Source organism: Buteo buteo, chromosome 2 (assembly GCF_964188355.1).
Source record: "Buteo buteo chromosome 2, bButBut1.hap1.1, whole genome shotgun sequence".
In the NCBI taxonomy this organism is placed as follows: domain Eukaryota; kingdom Metazoa; phylum Chordata; class Aves; order Accipitriformes; family Accipitridae; genus Buteo; species Buteo buteo.
In genome coordinates, this window is record NC_134172.1 from 27,946,012 (window position 1) to 27,964,565 (window position 18,554).

The 18,554-nt window shown below is 39.6% G+C and overlaps 1 protein-coding gene across 3 annotated transcripts in view; it reads left to right on the top strand.

Moving 5' to 3' along the window:
• Positions 1-18,554, top strand: part of PPP1R9A (protein phosphatase 1 regulatory subunit 9A) — a 145,532-nt gene that overhangs the window by 113,465 nt on the left and 13,513 nt on the right. For 2 of the 3 annotated variants that reach the window (XM_075049523.1, XM_075049515.1), the window contains exons 8-13: positions 2,428-2,481; positions 4,841-5,070; positions 6,483-6,579; positions 6,700-6,871; positions 14,078-14,235; positions 14,803-15,103. In XM_075049523.1, coding sequence (XP_074905624.1) covers positions 2,428-2,481; positions 4,841-5,070; positions 6,483-6,579; positions 6,700-6,871; positions 14,078-14,235; positions 14,803-15,103 — 1,012 coding nt within the window. The remainder of the gene's footprint in view (positions 1-2,427; positions 2,482-4,840; positions 5,071-6,482; positions 6,580-6,699; positions 6,872-14,077; positions 14,236-14,802; positions 15,104-18,554) is intronic. The other variant, XM_075049532.1, reaches the window with a different exon arrangement.

Here is an 18,554-nt window from a genome sequence, read left to right on the forward strand (position 1 = left end):
GTCTAGCTCATCCACCCTTCCCCTGAGTTCATCTCCCTCCAGAACAATGAGGTAGCAGATCTAAGCAAAGGCCCGGGCACTTTATAAAAACCATAACATTTTGAGATGGTTCTTCTGTAATATTTCACTACTAAAAGAAATGAAATTATGAGAAAAAACAGTTCTCAGTCTCTGAAAGTTGCAGATCAGAGGTTGGATTGAGTGAGCTCAGAAATTGCAAGTAACCTCTTGCAAATGCTAATTAAAGTATCTCCTTAGTTTCCTCTACTATGTAGAGTTACAAAAAGGTATATATCCTTCTTGGCTTCCTGGTCTACTGGGTGGGGTAGCACCACTGGCCACTTCTTACCGTTAACACCAACCAGTTCCAGGGCTGCCGAGTGCCCCGTTCCCAGCTGCACTGGTGTCTCTCCATCCTGGACCAGTAGCCCTGCTCTCATGTGGCACTTCTCAGGACCCCCGTGTGATCCGCCGGTTAGCTGTGTGCTCGGGGCAGGTTCGGTCTGGCCCCGTGCATCTTCCATCTGCTTGTGCGCCTGGTGTGCCTCCACATTTTAGGTGTTTCTGCAAGCTGTTATAGTCAGTGACTGATATCATTTGATATGTAGGCTTGTATCTGTTTTCAGTGAGCACTTGAAGATTCGTTACACTTTTCAGTGCAAAGTCAAAAAGTGAGTGTAAGTAACAGATGATCCTGGAGACAAGAAGGGCTTACAGTCTCCTCTGTAGACAGTGACCAAGAAAGGAGCAGGGGAAAGAAGATTCCTAAACTGTTCCTCAGGTGGGACTGGTTGCATCAGTACCTCCTGTATTCCTTCCAGCATAAATGCAGTAACTCTCCACCAGAAAGGATGAGGTTTATTCACTAGATAGTTAAGGCTGATTTGCAAACCAAACTGCATCTGAGAGTGTGCATTTCCTATGCTGCCACAAGAAGTACGTTCAAGAGGTCCCATGAAAGGGGAATTTCAAAAGTAGCCTGGCCTTTCTCAAAGGTACTTTTACCGATCAGCTCTGTGGTAGCTCCTGTTATTTTGAAAACTACTACTCTCCTCCAGAGGACCTTCTCTTTTGAATTATTTGTACAATTTTTACTAACAGCTTGGTCTTCAAGAATGTAGCCATCGCTTCACCAGAGATGATAATTTCTGGTTCAGTACAACTCCCTCACGTACTCCATTAGCTCAACATAAACTATTCCCAAAGGCTCCTGTCAGTCTTGTAAGAGAATTAACCCCCATGTAAAACATGTTTTTCCGTAACTATTCCTGGTATTCATGTATAATGGACGAAGGCTTTGTCTCCACTGCAGTGCCAGCTCAGGCTGTAACTCAGGTTTTGCCCTTGCCCTCAACCCAACACACACAAGTCACTGGTGCAGATTAAACAGTGCTTTAGATTTAAGGTTTTGGGGCCTGTCAGAAGTGCGTCTGTGCTGCCTGCTTTAAATAATAAAGCAGCAGGGATTCGGGTGCAGACCAGTATCGGGTGCATGTGCATGATCGTTTCCATTTGGATTAGGGTTATGCTGTTGAAGCTGTGGTTCAGCTCGTACTTCAAGGTGTTCTTGGAGCCTGTGAATAGCAGACCTTTGGGTTGAAACTAAAGCTGTTTCAGGACGTTATGTAATACACTCAAAGAGCTAATGAGTATTCAGTCCACAGGATCACACTAATGTAGGTTAGTCCAAGAGAAATCCCGCCGGAAAGTGTGCAGGTGGATGCCAGGTCCTCAGCACCAACCCTTTCACTGTACTGATCCACTCTTACTGTGGCATGCTGCTTGGTAATGTAACTACAACCTTTAGCACACTGCCTGGGCTGTTAATCTACGTGCAATCATTTTGTGTGCTTGAATGCCATTTACTATTTTTTACAGTTTGCCTCTGTAACTGCTCTCAACTGAGATTAGCTACCTTGAGCAGAATAACTCCAGCTAATGCTGGAGAAGGATAGCATCAGTTTACCTTTTTTCTTGCATGAAATAAATGTGTGGAATCTTCCCTCAAGACTTCTTGAGTTGTTAAATCACTTATTTCCATATTTGCTTTTTTGTAACGTGCCTGCTTTAATCAATGCAGTGGGACTTTCTGACAGCACTGGGACGTATTTCATGTTCACATCAGAGGAGAGCAAAGCCCAGTAGGATAACATCTATTTTTTTTTTAAGCATAAGACATTTGGTTTTGCTAAACAGATTGGATGTTCTGATTTGAAATTATGAGTGGTTAGACCGCATCCTATCTTTAATTAGGTTGCACATACTGAGTCATTTTGCAAGCTAGACATTTTAATTTACAATCTACTGCACTGCAGCACTCTTCAAGGCCTTCTGCTGTGTAATAAGGTATTCAACTTGCAGCACAGGCTTTAAAAATCCTGGAGTACTCTGTGACTTCACTTGTTTATTTTATATTTTCAATTTTAGTTGCAAATCAAACATGCAGTTACAGAAGCTGAAATTCAGAAGCTGAAGACGAAGGTAAGAATCAATATACGGTTAATACATGCTGGTTTTTTCCTCTCGTGCAAAATCAGATCTTAAGACATGTATCTTTATGTGGGTGGAGAAGTCAACATCCTTATTAAAGGCTGATTAAGAAGCACGGTAGCTCAGCTAAATCTTGTCTTGGGGTATATTCTCTACTCAAAGTTTCAAGTAAAATCTTAAGTGCTGCTATTAAGAGAAACTGCCAACTTGTATAGCTTCAATTAAACATACATTTTAAGGGGTATCATAATGACTAAATGGCAGATTTCTGGTTTTACAATTCTAATGCATTTTCTCAGGTTTTTAAATTATATTTGGATTGAATATTCAAGTCTCAGTTAGTAGGTTTTTTATTTAACAGTGATGTTAAAGTATCCTGTTTATGCTAATTTCCTTTTTTTTGACATTTTAAAAAAACCTAATTTTTTAAAGGTATTTATTAGAAATTAATTTTTATATACAGAAGAAAAAGTGCTGTTTCATATTGTTGCAGTTCTCTTTAAAAGATACTCTAGAAAGGGAAAAGCTTACCAGTTTAACAGAAAACATCTTGGTTATTTATTGCTATAGCAATAAAAAGGAACTGTATTTTTTGTACTAGGATAACCTTTATGGGAAGTCAAGTGATAATTCAGTTGTTGAGTAATATTAGGTTTTAATAATGACATCCTTCTTTTTGAGTTTGAGTACTTTATAAAGGAAATAAAAAGAAGAGAAAGAAAATTGTACTTCAGAAAAACATTTTAGATTATTATTTCTTTCTAGCAACATTTGCATTCACCATGTATTTTGCATACCGTTTATCAAATCTGCACAAATTACTTTTAAAAAGAAAGTCACAGTGGAACTATGTTCTGTAAGGACAATTTCTGATGTACTATTTCAGTTCAGAAAGTCAGAAATCTTTTCTTCCTCTGCTTTCCAGTTCTAATCTAGCAATCGGAGCCACACAGTCAATCTCTTGGGAATGTGCCAAGCCCCATTGACTTGATGGCAGTGATGCGTGGGTGTAAACATTCATCTCTGCAAATCCATTTGCAAGATTAGGGTTAATGTGCCTTTTTGTGTTGGACTTCTTTACCTAGTGTTTTCAGTAGAGCCAAAGAAAATGTGGCTAGTTTAGGTATATTACGAATAAAACTGCAAACAACTTATTTTCTTTGTGTGTGTATCATCCATGATGCTAGCAGAACTGCCTAGAGCAAATCAGACAGTCTTGATAAGTAAACAGAGATGTTAAGGCATTTTTTGTTTTCTGTAGATCCTAGTAGCTAAAATATACCAGCTGCTGAACAACCCTACCCTTATCCAGCACCAAACATTGAAACCTGCAGCTAGCTTCAGCTGGGAAGTGAGAAGCCTAACACAAAAAAAAATCTAACAAAAAACCTAACAAAGGAGCTAATGTTTATTATAAACTCAGCAGTAAAATTCAGGCTTCTTTGAGGTCACTTGGAAGAAGTCATTGGGCTTCATTGGTGCCAAATAGTGGAACTAGCAGTGGAACTGCACTGGTCATAGAGTTAAGCAGTGCTGATATGTTTGGCAGAATTAGCACCTGAAATCTTCAACAAGAAGGGCATATTTTCCTTTTCATATTACCTATTTACAACTTGGTAGGCAAGTTTAAAGCAAACAAGACTAATATATTTCTAACAGGTTCTCTTTGCCCTTGTAATAGTTCTGGCACAGTTTCAGTATTGGATGCAAAACTCTGTGCTTGCTTAAATGAAAAAGATTCTAGGTTATGACCTGATGTTAAATTTTGAATTATGTTTGGCTTTCTAGATTAAGCAAGATTATGACATGAAAACAGACATTGTAAGAATTCAGTAGAATTTCTAATACGGGTAAAAAAGCAGATCATTAGATTAGATGCAATTGGCTTTTTTTCCTATTTTCTAAATTCTTCTTAAATCAAATATAGAACCTGGCAATCAGATTCCCCCCCAACAAATAAGAGATTTCATCGTTTTATGAAAGTGGATGAACATTTTGTAACACCTGAGCCACATGCATAGAGCAAAATGCATCCCCAGTGCTGAATGATTAACCCTGCAGTTGGCCTGAAAACTCCACTGTTGACATTTTTAAAGTGTGTTAGTATAAGCCAGAGAAGCATAGAGGCTGCACTGGAACACAGAGCAAAGGCTCTGCTTTGTTTTATGAGGAAAAATAATGTACGTATCAGCCTGTTTTCTTTGTCCTGGAATGCTCTTTTCACTGCTAGCATATTACTATTATAGCTAATAATTTACTGATTTTCACTGTTCATGTTGTTTGTATTAATCCTAAACTATTAGGCTGCACTTTGCAGCTTTTTACTGACTGCATCTCCACTCTCGTTCAGCTGCAGGCTGCTGAGAATGAGAAGGTGAGGTGGGAATTGGAGAAGACCCAACTCCAGCAGAACATTGAGGAGAATAAGGAAAGGATGATGAAATTAGAGAGTTATTGGATTGAGGCACAAACCCTGTGTCACACAGTGAATGAGCACCTCAAGGAGACGCAAAGCCAGTATCAGGCTCTGGAGAAGAAATATAACAAGGCAAAGAAATTAATCAAGGATTTTCAGCAAAAGTAAGCAGCTACGCCAGGCTCAGCAAATGACTTAGTGGCCAGATAGGAAACATATATGTGATATATTTTGAAATATGAAACCCACTATTAAACACCTGTAAGGTAAACACTATTTTTCACTTTTTTTTTCATGAAAAACACAAGCTCTTTATTATGGAAAAATGTTAGTAGTATTCGAGTATTAGTTTAGTATTGTTGAAAAATAATGCTGTAACTAAATAAAGACTTAGTCTGTAGTACTCCAAGTTGGAATGTTTCAGAATTACTGGATAACTCAATGTGGTTGCAAACAACCAAGAGTAATCATAGTAAAGCATTTGATTAGCAAGGTTTGCAGCAATTTATATTGGTATTGTGTCAGCTGGATTCACTCCTGCTGTGTACTAATGTAACATCAAGAAGAAAATTGTTTTGTTACATTTTACATTTTATTTTTCTTCTTCTCGTAGATGCCAAGAATGTTTGAGCTGAGTTGAGCTAACTGATGATTACCTGGCCCCTTCTGTTTCATGTGGTCCCCTCTCCCTGATGGCTAGCAGGAATAATAACATCTTACATTTCTATAACAGCTTCCATTGCCCCAAATTTCTTTTTCTGCAGCAACTTTTTCATTTTCTGCTGAAATACACTCATTTAAAGAAGAAAACTCAAAAACATACAGTAATGTCAAGTGACAACTGGGAGTGCAGAAGTAAATATCCTGTCCCATTAAAAAGGGGTTTAGATAGTCAAAATGTCATTACCCATCTTGGAATTTCATGACTGTTCCAGAGCTAGCTGGCATCTAGTGTGCTTTCTATCACTAACATCTTAGATTTTCAAAATAAAAAGAAATAGGGAAAATAGCTAGAATGAGCTTGGATAGCCTTTCTGTTGTTATTCTGCTTTATATTAGTAAAAGATCTAGTCAGTTGTTTTTAATTATCTCAGAGTCCTAAAATCGCCTAACAGACTTCCTTAAGAGCTTGCTAGAAAATTAGATTTGTACCTGGAAACTTTTGGATGTCCTTTCTGTGAAGGAGTGCAGTCATACTCCAATAAAACAGAGATATTGCTCTATTTCCTACAACAGAACACAGCATAAACTAAGCTAATGTTGTTTTCATTGTAAATACAGATTATGAAAAAAATAGTTTAACTGTTTTGATTATCAATTAGAACAACTGAGGGGGTTTTTTTTCCAGATAAATTCCTCTTACCATTTTTATATCTTCACCTATCATATTCACTTAGACTAAGTAATTGTTTAGGGTTTTGTCCTAATTGCAGTTTCATACTTCTTACTAGGTTAGTAATAAATTATTTAAGGACAGATTTTTTCTGATGCATAGCTTAAGATATATCAGCACATTTCATTTTCTGTTTGAATCTGATTGCTTTGATGACAGCAAATACATGTTTTTTTCCCTAAGAGAACTTGACTTCATCAAACGCCAGGAAGCTGAAAGAAAGAAGATAGAAGATTTGGAGAAAGCACACCTTGCAGAGGTTCAAGGCTTACAAGCCCGCGTGAGTAATATTTACTCTCATATTTGAAGAATGAGGCAATTCTATCTGATACTCTGGGAAAAAACGGTATCTAATAGACGTGTGTGTGTTATGGGTAACACTGTGTTGTATTTCTTTCAGATACAAGACTTGGAAGCAGAAGTTTTCAGGCTAATGAAGCAAAATGGGAGCCAGGTTAACAATAACAACAACATTTTTGAAAGGCAGACATCTTTTGGAGAAGTTTCTAGAGGAGATCCAGTGGAAAATCTAGATACTAAGCAAGTGTCCTGCCTGGATGGCTTAAGTCAAGGTTTGTTTGAACCAAACTATAACTCCTAATAATATGTATGTAAATAGCATGGTTATCATTTAGGATTTAAGAGAAACAACTAATAATGCAGGGATGTTGTTACTTTTCCAAAATTCAGTATCTAATGACAGCTGTATCAAGGTTATACCAACTAATGCCCATATAGAGTCCCAGAATAGCTGCACAATGTATATTCTTAAAGAAATGGAAGTGACCAAGTGCTAATAAAGCAAAGATCATTATTGATTTCTTAAAGCTTTCAGTGGGATGCCATTAACATTTAGGTTTAATTCAATGCTTCTGTTATGTTAATAAAGGAGGAGAAAATTGTGTTTTCTCCTGTGTTCCTAAATCTGTCCTTAATTACTCAACCACCAAAGATCAAACAAGAACAAAGTTACCAGAATGAGAAAAACAGTGTTAAATCTACCGTTTTGAATGGATCTCTGCAGGTTCTGATCCCACCTTGGTACAGACGTCAAAAGGAACCATGTAGGTGGCACTCACCATGTCTCAGGATGAAGCCTTTTGTGAATAAAATGGAAATTCTTTGCTAGCACATTAACTAAAAAGCTTATTCAGCTATAGTACAGCCTGATTTACAACATAAGACTTGTGAGACTGTTCTACATTACCAAAGAACCAAAACAACTTGTGGCAACACTGAGATCTGGATAGATGCTGTAACAGGGTGACTGTAGCTTTTACTTGTTTTGCATAGAAAAGATAATTCCCATTTTTCAGGCTGTGCCAGTGAAAATATACAGATAACTTCCACAGGTTTAAAGTTCTGTAATTGAATGTGGCTCCTCACTGTGGAAGTATATGCAAAATTAAAGCTGAATTTAGGCCCACAGCCTTGGAACAAAGTTGTTTGGTGCAGGAGCAATACTTACTGTGTATTTAGTAACATTTGTGAAATCAGGTGTCAGAGGTGTTGGGATTCTGACAAGGGAGCACCAGGCTCTCTTCCTATATAGGTTTTCCTTTTAAATAAACTATAATATTATTTATTTCTCTGGTGAAAAAAAATGCATCACTTTACCAAATAAATGAATTTCTAGCAAGCACAGAGGTGTTTTATTAAAATTGATATTTTAGCAGTTATTTCATGTGTGGACCCAAACTGAATATTGCACTACAAACAAATCAATATGAATTATATTTTTAACAAAGTATGTGTATAAAAAAGAGCTAGTCCTGCTGAAACAGCACTTGAGTGATACACAGACCTTGTGGAATTGGTTTCCACAAATCTTCACAGAGATGTTTCTTTCTAGCAAGTATTTATTATACTGAAGTCTCTGAAGTTCAGAAAAACACTCAGCATGACAAGAAAGTCTGAGTTTCTGCCATAGAGACTCAGTAAGTGTTACAAAATATTTAATACTTAGCAACGCTGTTAACAGAAACCCTTTCAGTAGTTTGCATCGGGAGGGGAAGGTGTGTTTTCTTTACCTGACTCACAAAAACCATGTTTACACTTACTGTTGTAACAATGTCAACACACATATATGGCTCAAGAGCTGAAATCCAGGAATTTCTACATGTAAAAAAACCCAGTTCTTCGTAAAATTCTTTCTAAAAATTTGAAAATTCCTTTGTATACAATTAAAACTCTGCATGTCAGTACTTTCAAATTATATTTTTCAACCGATATATTTGCATGAAAATTTTCATTTTCCAAGAGCTGCTGTTTTTCACTGCAAAAACATTCCCCTGGAGAAATGTTACCAGTGTTCAGTACTTCTGAGAGCTAGAATAGACGATCTGTGAATTTAAATGCCCAAGTTTAACCACCTGAATACAAACACAAATTATTTGCTACGAAAAATAGACAATGAGCAGTGATTTTTTGAAAGCAGAAGAAGCCTAGTTAGACCTTAGATTCCAGGCTGGATTTGTTTTTTTTAACAAGTGAAAAAGAAAAGCCCTCTTTTTAAATAAAGAGATCCCTAAACATGCTGTAGCACTCTTGGACTTCCATATACCTTTTCCAGTAAATTCTGGATCAAAGTCTGTATCAGATTGTAATGTAGTGATACTTGCTCTGCAGACAAAGAGCCTATGTCTCCATATCACCCTTGTGTGAACCTTTTAAGAAAAGGACTTGCCATTGTCTAGTAATACTAAACACTAATAATTAGTGTATTTACTAATCAACCTGTGGATGTTTGCAGAGGAGCTATAAAGGGCGAGGGAGATGTCCACAATGTCTTTGCAGGGTGAGCAGAGTTCCTCCGGGTGCAGTGTGTTGTGCACACTGTCTTTCATGCAGGCGCTCCAGTCTCTTTCCTGGCTTCTGTTTGGCGAGTATAACACACGCTTCTTTATCAAGCCTCATCATTAGGTTTGTGGAGTGGGACTGCATGTACACAGCTACATCCCGTGAAGTTTGCAGGTCTGTCTTCCCTCACAAAATCTGGTTATGTAAAAATGTTTATTTTAATTAAAATGATGCCAAGTACATTTTTTGCTTCAATGTGATCTGAAGTGTTTATTACATTCTTGCATGGTAATAGATTTGGGAAGTAAGGGATGCACCTTGGTGGTCGCATGTGTACGAGCATAGCTGTCCCTGCCACTGCAGGGGCTCTGGCCATGTTTAGCATCATGCCAGACTGTATGACTCCTCAGGCTGTAACATAACCTCATACTGAGTTTGAGGGGCTGCCAGTAACATCCGTGGAAGTTAGAAGGAGAAAATCAAATCCATTATGGCCCACAGATTTCTTGCTTTGCCTTGCCAGGGAGTACTAAAAGCCCGAGGATTGTGTTTCTTTTACAAATATGTGATTTATTCTGAGAGTCCAGAAAAATAGATAAAGCGCATTGTAGCTTTCTGGTTTAGTGGTCACGAGCTGTGTCTGCAGTAGAGAATCAAGCTGTTTATAGGTCGGAGTCAGTGGTTTGAAATCTGAAAAGTTCAGTGCTGATGCAGGCTTTGACAGTATTTGCTCATCTCTGTGCAAATGCCCATTTAAGACGCTTTGATGGCTATACTTTCTGGGTGCCTTGGGAGACCCAGGGGTGCATCAGTTCACAGAAGGAGATTTTGAAATCTATCAGCCTGTATGACTGAAAAACAGTGGGAGGACAGGCGAGCTCTTTCCCGCTCCACAGTGGTACTGAAATAATTCAGATGGAAACCCATTGGAGTCAAGTGGTTGAACGCCTGCTGAAAGAAAGTCTAATTACATCATCTTCGAGAGCAAAATAAAACCTGTTACGACTTCTATGTGAGAGATTTATCAGGCTACCCAGTGGGTTGGGAGATTCTTAGAGAAACACGTCAGGTATGTGTTTGTGCTGGGGAGCCACGAGGGCCGGTGGCTCTCTGCAGAAGAAGGAGCTGAGACCGAGCGTGACGGCACGTGTGGCTGGGGCAGAGACCACCCGACAGCAGCCGAGTCCCACTGCACCCAAGCGTGGCAAGCAGGGCAGGTCCGGTGATGGAAACCAGGGTCAGCCGGGATCCCAGGCAGGTTCGTGGTGGTGAGGCAGATCGGAGGGCAAGCCGGCAAGCCTGTCCGTGGGTTCTGGCTCGGGTCCAGATCCACGTGACCCAAGGATGAGAGCCCGCCTTAAGTGCAGCTGTGATGTGGAAGGAGGGAAGCCCCTACTGATGCCGTGTGAGCTCTTCTTTGCAGCAGGCTGAACCACGGTTAGGGACCTGCAGCACTACAGAGAGCTGCCACTGAGTGCGAGCAGCCCAGCTCTGGGGTGGAGGGAGCAGTAAGCTCCAGGCCCAGATGGTATTTTGCTTTGACAAGGCCAATACGACCACTTCTGTGAATAACTGTTTGCAGTGCTGTGTTCATAGTTTGCATAATTTTGGCAGTGAAAGGAGGGGATGTATGGAAGTGTGTACACCTGAAAGAACAAATATAAGCAGTTTGAGTCATGACAATGTGCAGTTACCCTGTCGAGTACTTACAGCAGAAGCATAATTGCAAGTCAGAAAATGCTAATGATTCTGTAGTGTCACCTGAATGTAGAATTTAACTCTTACACAAGGAAGAAGAGCAAAGCATGGTACTAGAAGTCTTTGCAGTGCTTTAAGACAACATAAATCTGCAAAAATAAAAATTAGTTAGAATGAGTCTTACCCCTCAGTTATTTACTGGCATACTAACTCAACCTGCAGCTCTGATTTCAAGAGGCAGTTTGAGCCGAACTAAGAGTTCATTACTGTTGAAGTGGGAGACCCCATGCCATCCCTGCCTTTGTCCAGCCACCTGGTTCTTCCTCTTTCATTGCCCGGTTCCAGCACGTACACACTTCTGTGCAGACATTCACTGCAACTAGAGAAAACTGACCAAGAAGGGAAGAGGTTGGAGTGTCAGACTAAAATTTGATAGTTTCTGCTGGGTCAGTCATTTCAATCAGCAAGCTGCATTCCAAATCCTGGGGGACTCAGAGCCAGGGGTTTGTGGCAGCAGGAGGAAGAGCAAGAGCTCTCCATTTTGGTGGTAGTGGTAGGTCACTGAGTCACTTCCACCGTTGGTGCAATCACGTTCTCTGAGACTGAAGGTCAGGATGCCATGGAAAGCAATGAGAAAAATCTCAGCTTTGCTCAAAGTGGTCAGAGTTTCTTAATTGGCTGCAGTGAGGCTAAGATGTCTCTGTTTGTATTAGTTTAAAGCAAAAATGTCTGTAAGATCAGCTTCTAATTAATTAGTGTGTTATGAATGCAGTACTTAAATAAATCAATCTAATGGATTCTGGTTTGATTTGTCCTATGAGGATTGGGAAGAAAAAAAAAAGTTAAAAACCTATAAAGAATCTATTCCTGGTCTGGAAGCCCCTTTTAAATGTGTTTTGTCTTACTGCAGCTTTGTAAAATGTTATATTTGCTGAAGTACACAGATTTAATTTGAGTGGATGATTGATAGCTAAGAAAAGTGCAGTTACATTAGCTCTATTTGTAAAGGCAAGCCATATATGAAGTGTTCAGTATATTTTGCTCACAGGACATTCAGGAATAGGGTGGCTTTGAACCTAGGCAAGTAAGATGGTTTCGTTGTTCCATTTTTTGTACGAAATATTTCTCCAGTTTTCATGTATCACAAAATGGTGTTTGAGCAGTAGGTGAAAGGGGAAGGATCTGAAACTGCTTTCCCTTTAAAACCAAAGAATTACATTTTCATGATTTTTCCAGCAGAAGGTTTTATGTACAGAGACAACAGTGAGTAAGCATCAGAGTGACAGTGTCCAGCTCTTTTCTGATGGTATATAAAAACAATGCAGCACTGGGGTTTGGGGTTTTTTTTCTATTTTGTTTTTTCAAATTACATATGGTAGAAGACAACATCTGCAGAAAGCCCAGATGTTCGGAAAGTACAACAACCTTGTAGAGTTAAGAAGTGGGAGAGTAGAGTACATCTCCTGGCTTTCACCCAGATCTTCTGGTGACTCTTTGTTGGGTTTTGTTAGGATAATTACTACTGCCTTACTGCAAATCTCTCAGAGAGTTTTTGAGCTATTAGATCAGGATAATGACAGATCTAACAGTCCATGTCCTGCTCCACACAATATAGTTGTTTTTCTAATCAGAGAGAACCAGGGTCCCTTTGCTCTTGTACAGATCATGGCCTTCCCATTCCTGCCTTCAACAGCTGTGATTCAGGGTACCTTTCAGGGACCTTCTGGGTGGATTAATTTCATTTCATTTTCACTGTCATGGTAAACTTTATGCAACATCGCTGACAGCTGGTTGCAGTGAAAATTTATTTCAGCACTTGCGGGTTCTTCCTGCAAAACTGCAACACTACCTTGCTAATGCTTTATCCAAAATATATTGCTGTTGGAAAGCTGAAACCAGACAACTGCAGTAGATGGTGATAACTACAGTAATGATCGCGTCCTCCAGACTCCTGCCTAAGGAAAGGGGCTTGGCAGTGTCTTCTCATGTGATCCAAGTGCAAGTGAGGCAAGGCTGTGTTTGTGTTAGGTCTCTCATATCAATCTGTATGAGGGACCACAATGGTTCGTTCTGACAGAGGTGTTTTACTTAAGTTTACCTGAGTTTATGTAAATTTTAAGAGTTTGAAGGACCTCTGAATAAAAGAGAGAAGAATCTACAAGAGGAGATAATGGTTCTGAGGACAGCGTGGCAAGGGAAGAAGTAACAAATGAGACTGCCAGCTGCTAATAAAAAGATGCTTTTACTTAGAGAAGAATTGGGGTGAACAATTGAGGCACCTTATTTGTATTGTCACATAGAACTTTGAACAACAGATGACCTCAGAATCCAGAGGAGGATTGAGATTCCTCTGCTGTCCCCTTGCAAGAGGGATAGTGTGATAGAGTAAGCAAGCTGTTTCACTGTAGGTCCAAAGGAATGAGTTTAACAGTTGTTTCATAATCCTGTGAAAGGCTGCCTGTAAAGCAATCCAATCACAAATGGTTATCTGATTATTTGGATACTACCTGTATCGCTCTCTGTGTGCTACTGACTGCAGACGTTGCTTGCTCGTAATTGCACGTATCGTGCAAGGTTATTTTGGGGGACATTCAGTACAAGAGAGAACAAGTAATGTTCTTCGAATTTGTAGGCCATTCTGATTATGCTAAAATGTAGAGCAGCCTGAGGACTGCTCTAGATATTTCTTCTGTAATTCGACAAACAGCCTGCAAAACTGGTGAAGTTATAAGGGAATTGCTTAGTGGGGCAGCTGTGGGAAAAAATGGCAGTCCAGTCACCCCTCCTCAAGTGGCTTAAAAGGGCAGAGTTGGGGATAAATGAATTGGTCCCCTGGGTCTAAATTGGTATATTCATCAGATGCTGGGAAATGTCTGTCAGAGAGCAGTGAGATGAGGATTCCTTTGCTTTTTGCCCTGATGGAGGAGAACTCTCTGCAGGCCAAGCACATGCAAGTCCCTCTGAGGGAGTCTAAGTGGACCTGCTTTCTCAGCTAGTACAGCTGGTTTTGTGTGGTCCTTCACATAACAGGGGGAATCATTTGTTGAATTTTTAAGTACTTGCAGTTGATTCTTTGCTATGCACTTACTGGATCTGTACAGATAAACTTGTTAATGGTTTATACAAATAACCTTTTTTTTGCACGTGTCCTTCAATAGTTATGAAGATACAGGTACAAGTCAAACATGCAAAGTGCATGTACTCACAATTGCAGGTCCTGTCTTAGAAAAAAGTAGGAAAGATTCTTCTGTTAAGTAGCTTCAAATCATGTTTCCATACAGATTTCAATGAAGCAGTGCCGGAAACAGAGAGACTGGACTCCAAAGCTCTGAAGACTCGAGCTCAGCTTTCAGTGAAGAACAAGCGGCAGAGGCCTTCTAGAACAAGGCTGTATGATAGCATCAGTTCAACTGATGGAGAGGACAGCCTTGAACGAAAGGTGAGAAGGACTCTACCCTCTCTTTTAGGCTTCTTGTGGAGTGCTAGATTGCCCCTGTAAGTCATTTCATCCTCTGTCTTTGTCCTTTCATTGTAGCACAGGCAGTAGTTATTCCTCTGTGGCCAGTATGCTATGAATGTCCTTGAGTGATGTGTGAGTCCGGTCTCCGTTGAGTCAGGACACCTCATTTTTTGGTTTTGATATGGGGTTTTTTAACAGGTATCCTGGGCTTTCTGATTTATGTGTGCTTTATAATGCAGAGTGAGTCCTTTCATTTATGCAGGAGGTGAAAGGAACTTGAATTGTGCGTTTCTCTATTTGTTAATTTGTTAACACAATTGATATGATATTCACTCATTGTTTTGTCTTATTCTGACTTCCGTCTGAAAGCACATACCAATAAACAACACTCTGTGTGGTATCAAAAGGTAATGGCATGAATTGCTAAAGCGTTTCATACACATAAAAGGCTAAATAATGAATAAAAGAATTGCATGTTCAAAATAAACCTTACTCTGATTGGTTACTAAATGGTATAACCTGCTTTATAATCTCTTATACCAACAGCCGTCAAACAGTTACAGTAGTCCCATGCACATTTCAAAATCACCACTGCCCTTATGCATGAGAGCATCCTCACCAGCATCAGATTCTGGTGCTTCCTCCCTCTCCCCCGTGGCTAGCAGTGCAGCAATCTCACTTGACAACCTAACTGAAAACCAAGAAGAAGGACAGCACCACAAAGGAGGTGTCCTTTCCCCTCATGCTTGGGGAGACACTCCACTTTCCTCTCCTTCAAAATCTGGCCACAGCTCTGAAGCATCTCCTTTGCATCACCCAGCTGGCAGGAATATTTTACAGGATAAAGGTATTACTATTTTTTACAATAAATTGATGCATCATTTTGCTCACTTACATCCACTTTATGAACTTTTGTTGTGTAGTAGGACCTTACCAACAAGAAGGCCATAATCCCATATCTTCTTTTGTCTACCTGGAAGTCAAAAAATTACAAATGACCTTGTATGATGGTATAAGGAAAGAACAAAGTTTAAAATGAGATCGGGAACTGCTTCCTTTTTTTTTTTTTTCTGTCTTAGAACTCACTGAAAAAGCTAGGGGGAAGTTGCCTTTAAGAACATCTTGTATTTTGTTCTAAAAAAACAAAATTGATGGACCTTGGGACATTTCTGTAGTAGAAACATGCTTAACACAGTGTACTTGAACTGTGTGATTTTGGCACTGCTAGGTGCTTTTTTTGGAGGGTGGGGAAAGGAGTGTACAGCAAGAATAACAGATTGTAGCTTTTAAGTGCTGAGAGGCAGCATAGTCTAGATTAAACAAGAGGTTGGTGTCTGGAGGCTCTTCATTTACAGAAAAAAAAATCAAGTAATTTGTTGGGGAGGTTAGCCACATTGTTATTTATTTAATTCAGATTCTGTAGATGTAAGCTGGATAAAATGTGATGCAGTCATACCTAGCTCAGGTACATGTCTCAGATACCAGGCTATTAAATGCATTAGCAATACTATGTGGCACAGAATGCTGAGTCCTCTTTTTCAGATGTCTTGTGAAGTCAAAAATAGGATTTTATACAACTTCGTCATTCTTAGCCATGCACCTTGCCATGACATTCTCTAACTGTCACATAAGCGAAAATATGTGATAAAAAAAGTTTGTAAGTGAGGACTGTGGGAATAGGTCTGGATAGGTTCATAACAGACTTTGGCTTATTTAAATTAGCTGAAAAGAACAATTTGTTGAGGATTTTTGTTTGTCTGTGTGTCTGAAAAGACTTGCCAGTGATTTACAACCTGTTTTTTCTTCATCTTCATACAGAGCTTTCACACAGATTCCTAGAAGACAGACTAATGAAGTTTTGTTGAATTTAGCATAGGTTAATATATGCTAGCATTTTTACATGGGTTCTGAAATTGCTAGTCTAACTGTATAGTTTCTAATTGTATAATTGTTAATGAATCAAAGTTAAATTCAGTATTTGAGCTTTGCAAGTAAAAATAAGGGTGTGAACATAAGAAAGTGACTTTCCAAACTCGTACGTCAGCTTGAGTGTATGATTGGTTTATCAGTGAAATCGTAAATCCTGCATTTCCAACTGATGTATGAAAAATTTCTTGATAAAAATTTAGTGGAGACTAGCCTTGTAGTGTAAGGAATAGGGTATTGTATTCCACCCACTGTGCCACTCTTTCCAATTTAGGTGTGAAAAATAATCTCTGTCTAGATATTGGTGTCATGCTTTCACCACTGTGACTGTTAACAACCAGTGCTTTTGGGTATATCCAGATTCTGATGAGTACATGAAAATTAAACCAGAGCAATTTAGTTTCAAATGGAAAATTTGCATTTAATAAGTCCTACAAAAAAGAAATATCCTAAAGCAGTTGTTTGGCAACAAGTGTTGTAGCAATACTATTTTAATTGATTATTAATTTGGCTGTCAGACTCTTACAAGTCAGAAAATAAAAAGGGCCACTGTATTTGTTCGGTGTGTTCGGGTAGGGTTTTTTTAGAGATGGAAAGAGAGCGCATTTGTGGGCATGTGTCTGTCCATTGATTAATCTCTCATTAGCAAAAGTGAGCATTAGCAAGCTTACACTTGTCTTCTTTTTTCTTATGAGAACCTGCAGCGTTGTGGGAGGAGCTGAAGTGGCATGAGATGAGTTTCATTGCAAAATGATGAGGAATTTTGCTTGTTCACCTTTTAAGCACAACTTTTTCATGTATGCGTATGATTAATTTATTTTCTTCAGTTCTGCCTGTTTTGTGCAACAGCATCCGTTGACGAGGCAGCCGAGGTGACCCCTCTGGGCAATACTCTGCTAATGTGAGGCTGGCTGCAGCTGTTTTGTGACCTTGGGGAAGAAGGTTAGGTCTGGCCTCCTTCCACACCCATCAGCCACACATTACTTACACCAGCTCCTTGAGGCTGAAAGTGATGGATTAAACAGCTTCTGTGTGATTTATTCTGAGGAACTGGCTCTCCCTCACCGTCTCTGAAGAACGACAAGGAGTCGGGGAAGGTGCACCCATCCAGGGTGGTCCAAGCCACCTCCTGCCCGGGCAGGGCACCTGCAGCCCTGGTTCGTGGCCATGGCCACGCACCAAGCACTGCATACCTCCATGTGTGCAAGACCCTGTAGATTTAAATCTGCTCTGCCACTGAAGCTGGTCTTGGGACCTAGCCCATCCATCTTCCACTGTATCCCATAGTCAGCATGAATGTCTCTCCCAGCAAATCATCATTATCCAGAGGCCCTGGCTGGGCCAAGCTGCATGTGAGTGGGAGCATACTGATGCAAGGACCTGAACAGACAGTTGCCATACCAGGTAGCTGCTGTGTGTTCCTGCTGAGCGCTCCAGGTTGTTTCTTCTACTACAGCAGCAGAGCCTCCAGCTACCAAATGCTTTCGTTATTTGCCCACCGCAATAGCAGTGTACCTTATAGTTTCATTTACTTTCTTTGAGAAGTTTTTCAGAAAAGCCCACCATGCCCTGGCCTCCAAGTCCCACTTGCCTGTGAATAGCTGGTGTGAAAATAAACATTATGACTTTTATTCTTGAAAGTGGCAATTTTCACAGTGGTGTGCATTATAAGTATGCTTTAGAGGTGAAAGAAGAACCATAAGAGGAGACAGGAGAGGAGTGTGCACAGTATAGGGTTGATGCAAAGCGTGCAATGCCTAAAGTTCTCAGCCTCCCAGGGGAATGGATTTCTTCTCAGGAGACTTTGCCTTGCTTTTGTCATTCTTTGTATTACTTTTTTTGTTTGTTTGCTTTTTTGGCACAAGGTTACTTGTCAGTTGTTCTTGAATGTTTTTTTTAACAGAAGGACTTGTGTTGGTAGAAATAGTATGGCTTTTAGAGTGTGGGTATTGCAAGAGTCTTATTTTCCTGCTTTTCCCAGGATTTATGAACCAGTTGTGCAGTGAATTTTTTACTTGAATGAAAATGTGGCCAAATATTAAAAGCAACATACAAAGTTCTGTACACATAGTTGACTGTCCTGTGATAGTGCTGTGGTATTTGGGGTTAATTCTGAGGGCTTAATTTATGTCAGTTACAGTAAAAGAAATGCACAAACCCAGCAGTGCTTTCAGTTAAAAGTCACTGTACATCTGAGGTCACATTGTTAAATTAACCAAACCAGAAGTGGCATGAATTACTGACCTTCATTTGCTTCCTCTAGAGTATTTGGGGGACAGTCTTTATGTTTAAGAATCACAGAAACTGTGTCTAAATTTTTCAGCTGCTGTGTGTTTTCTTTTAGCTTCCATATAGATTTCATAGGATGTTTT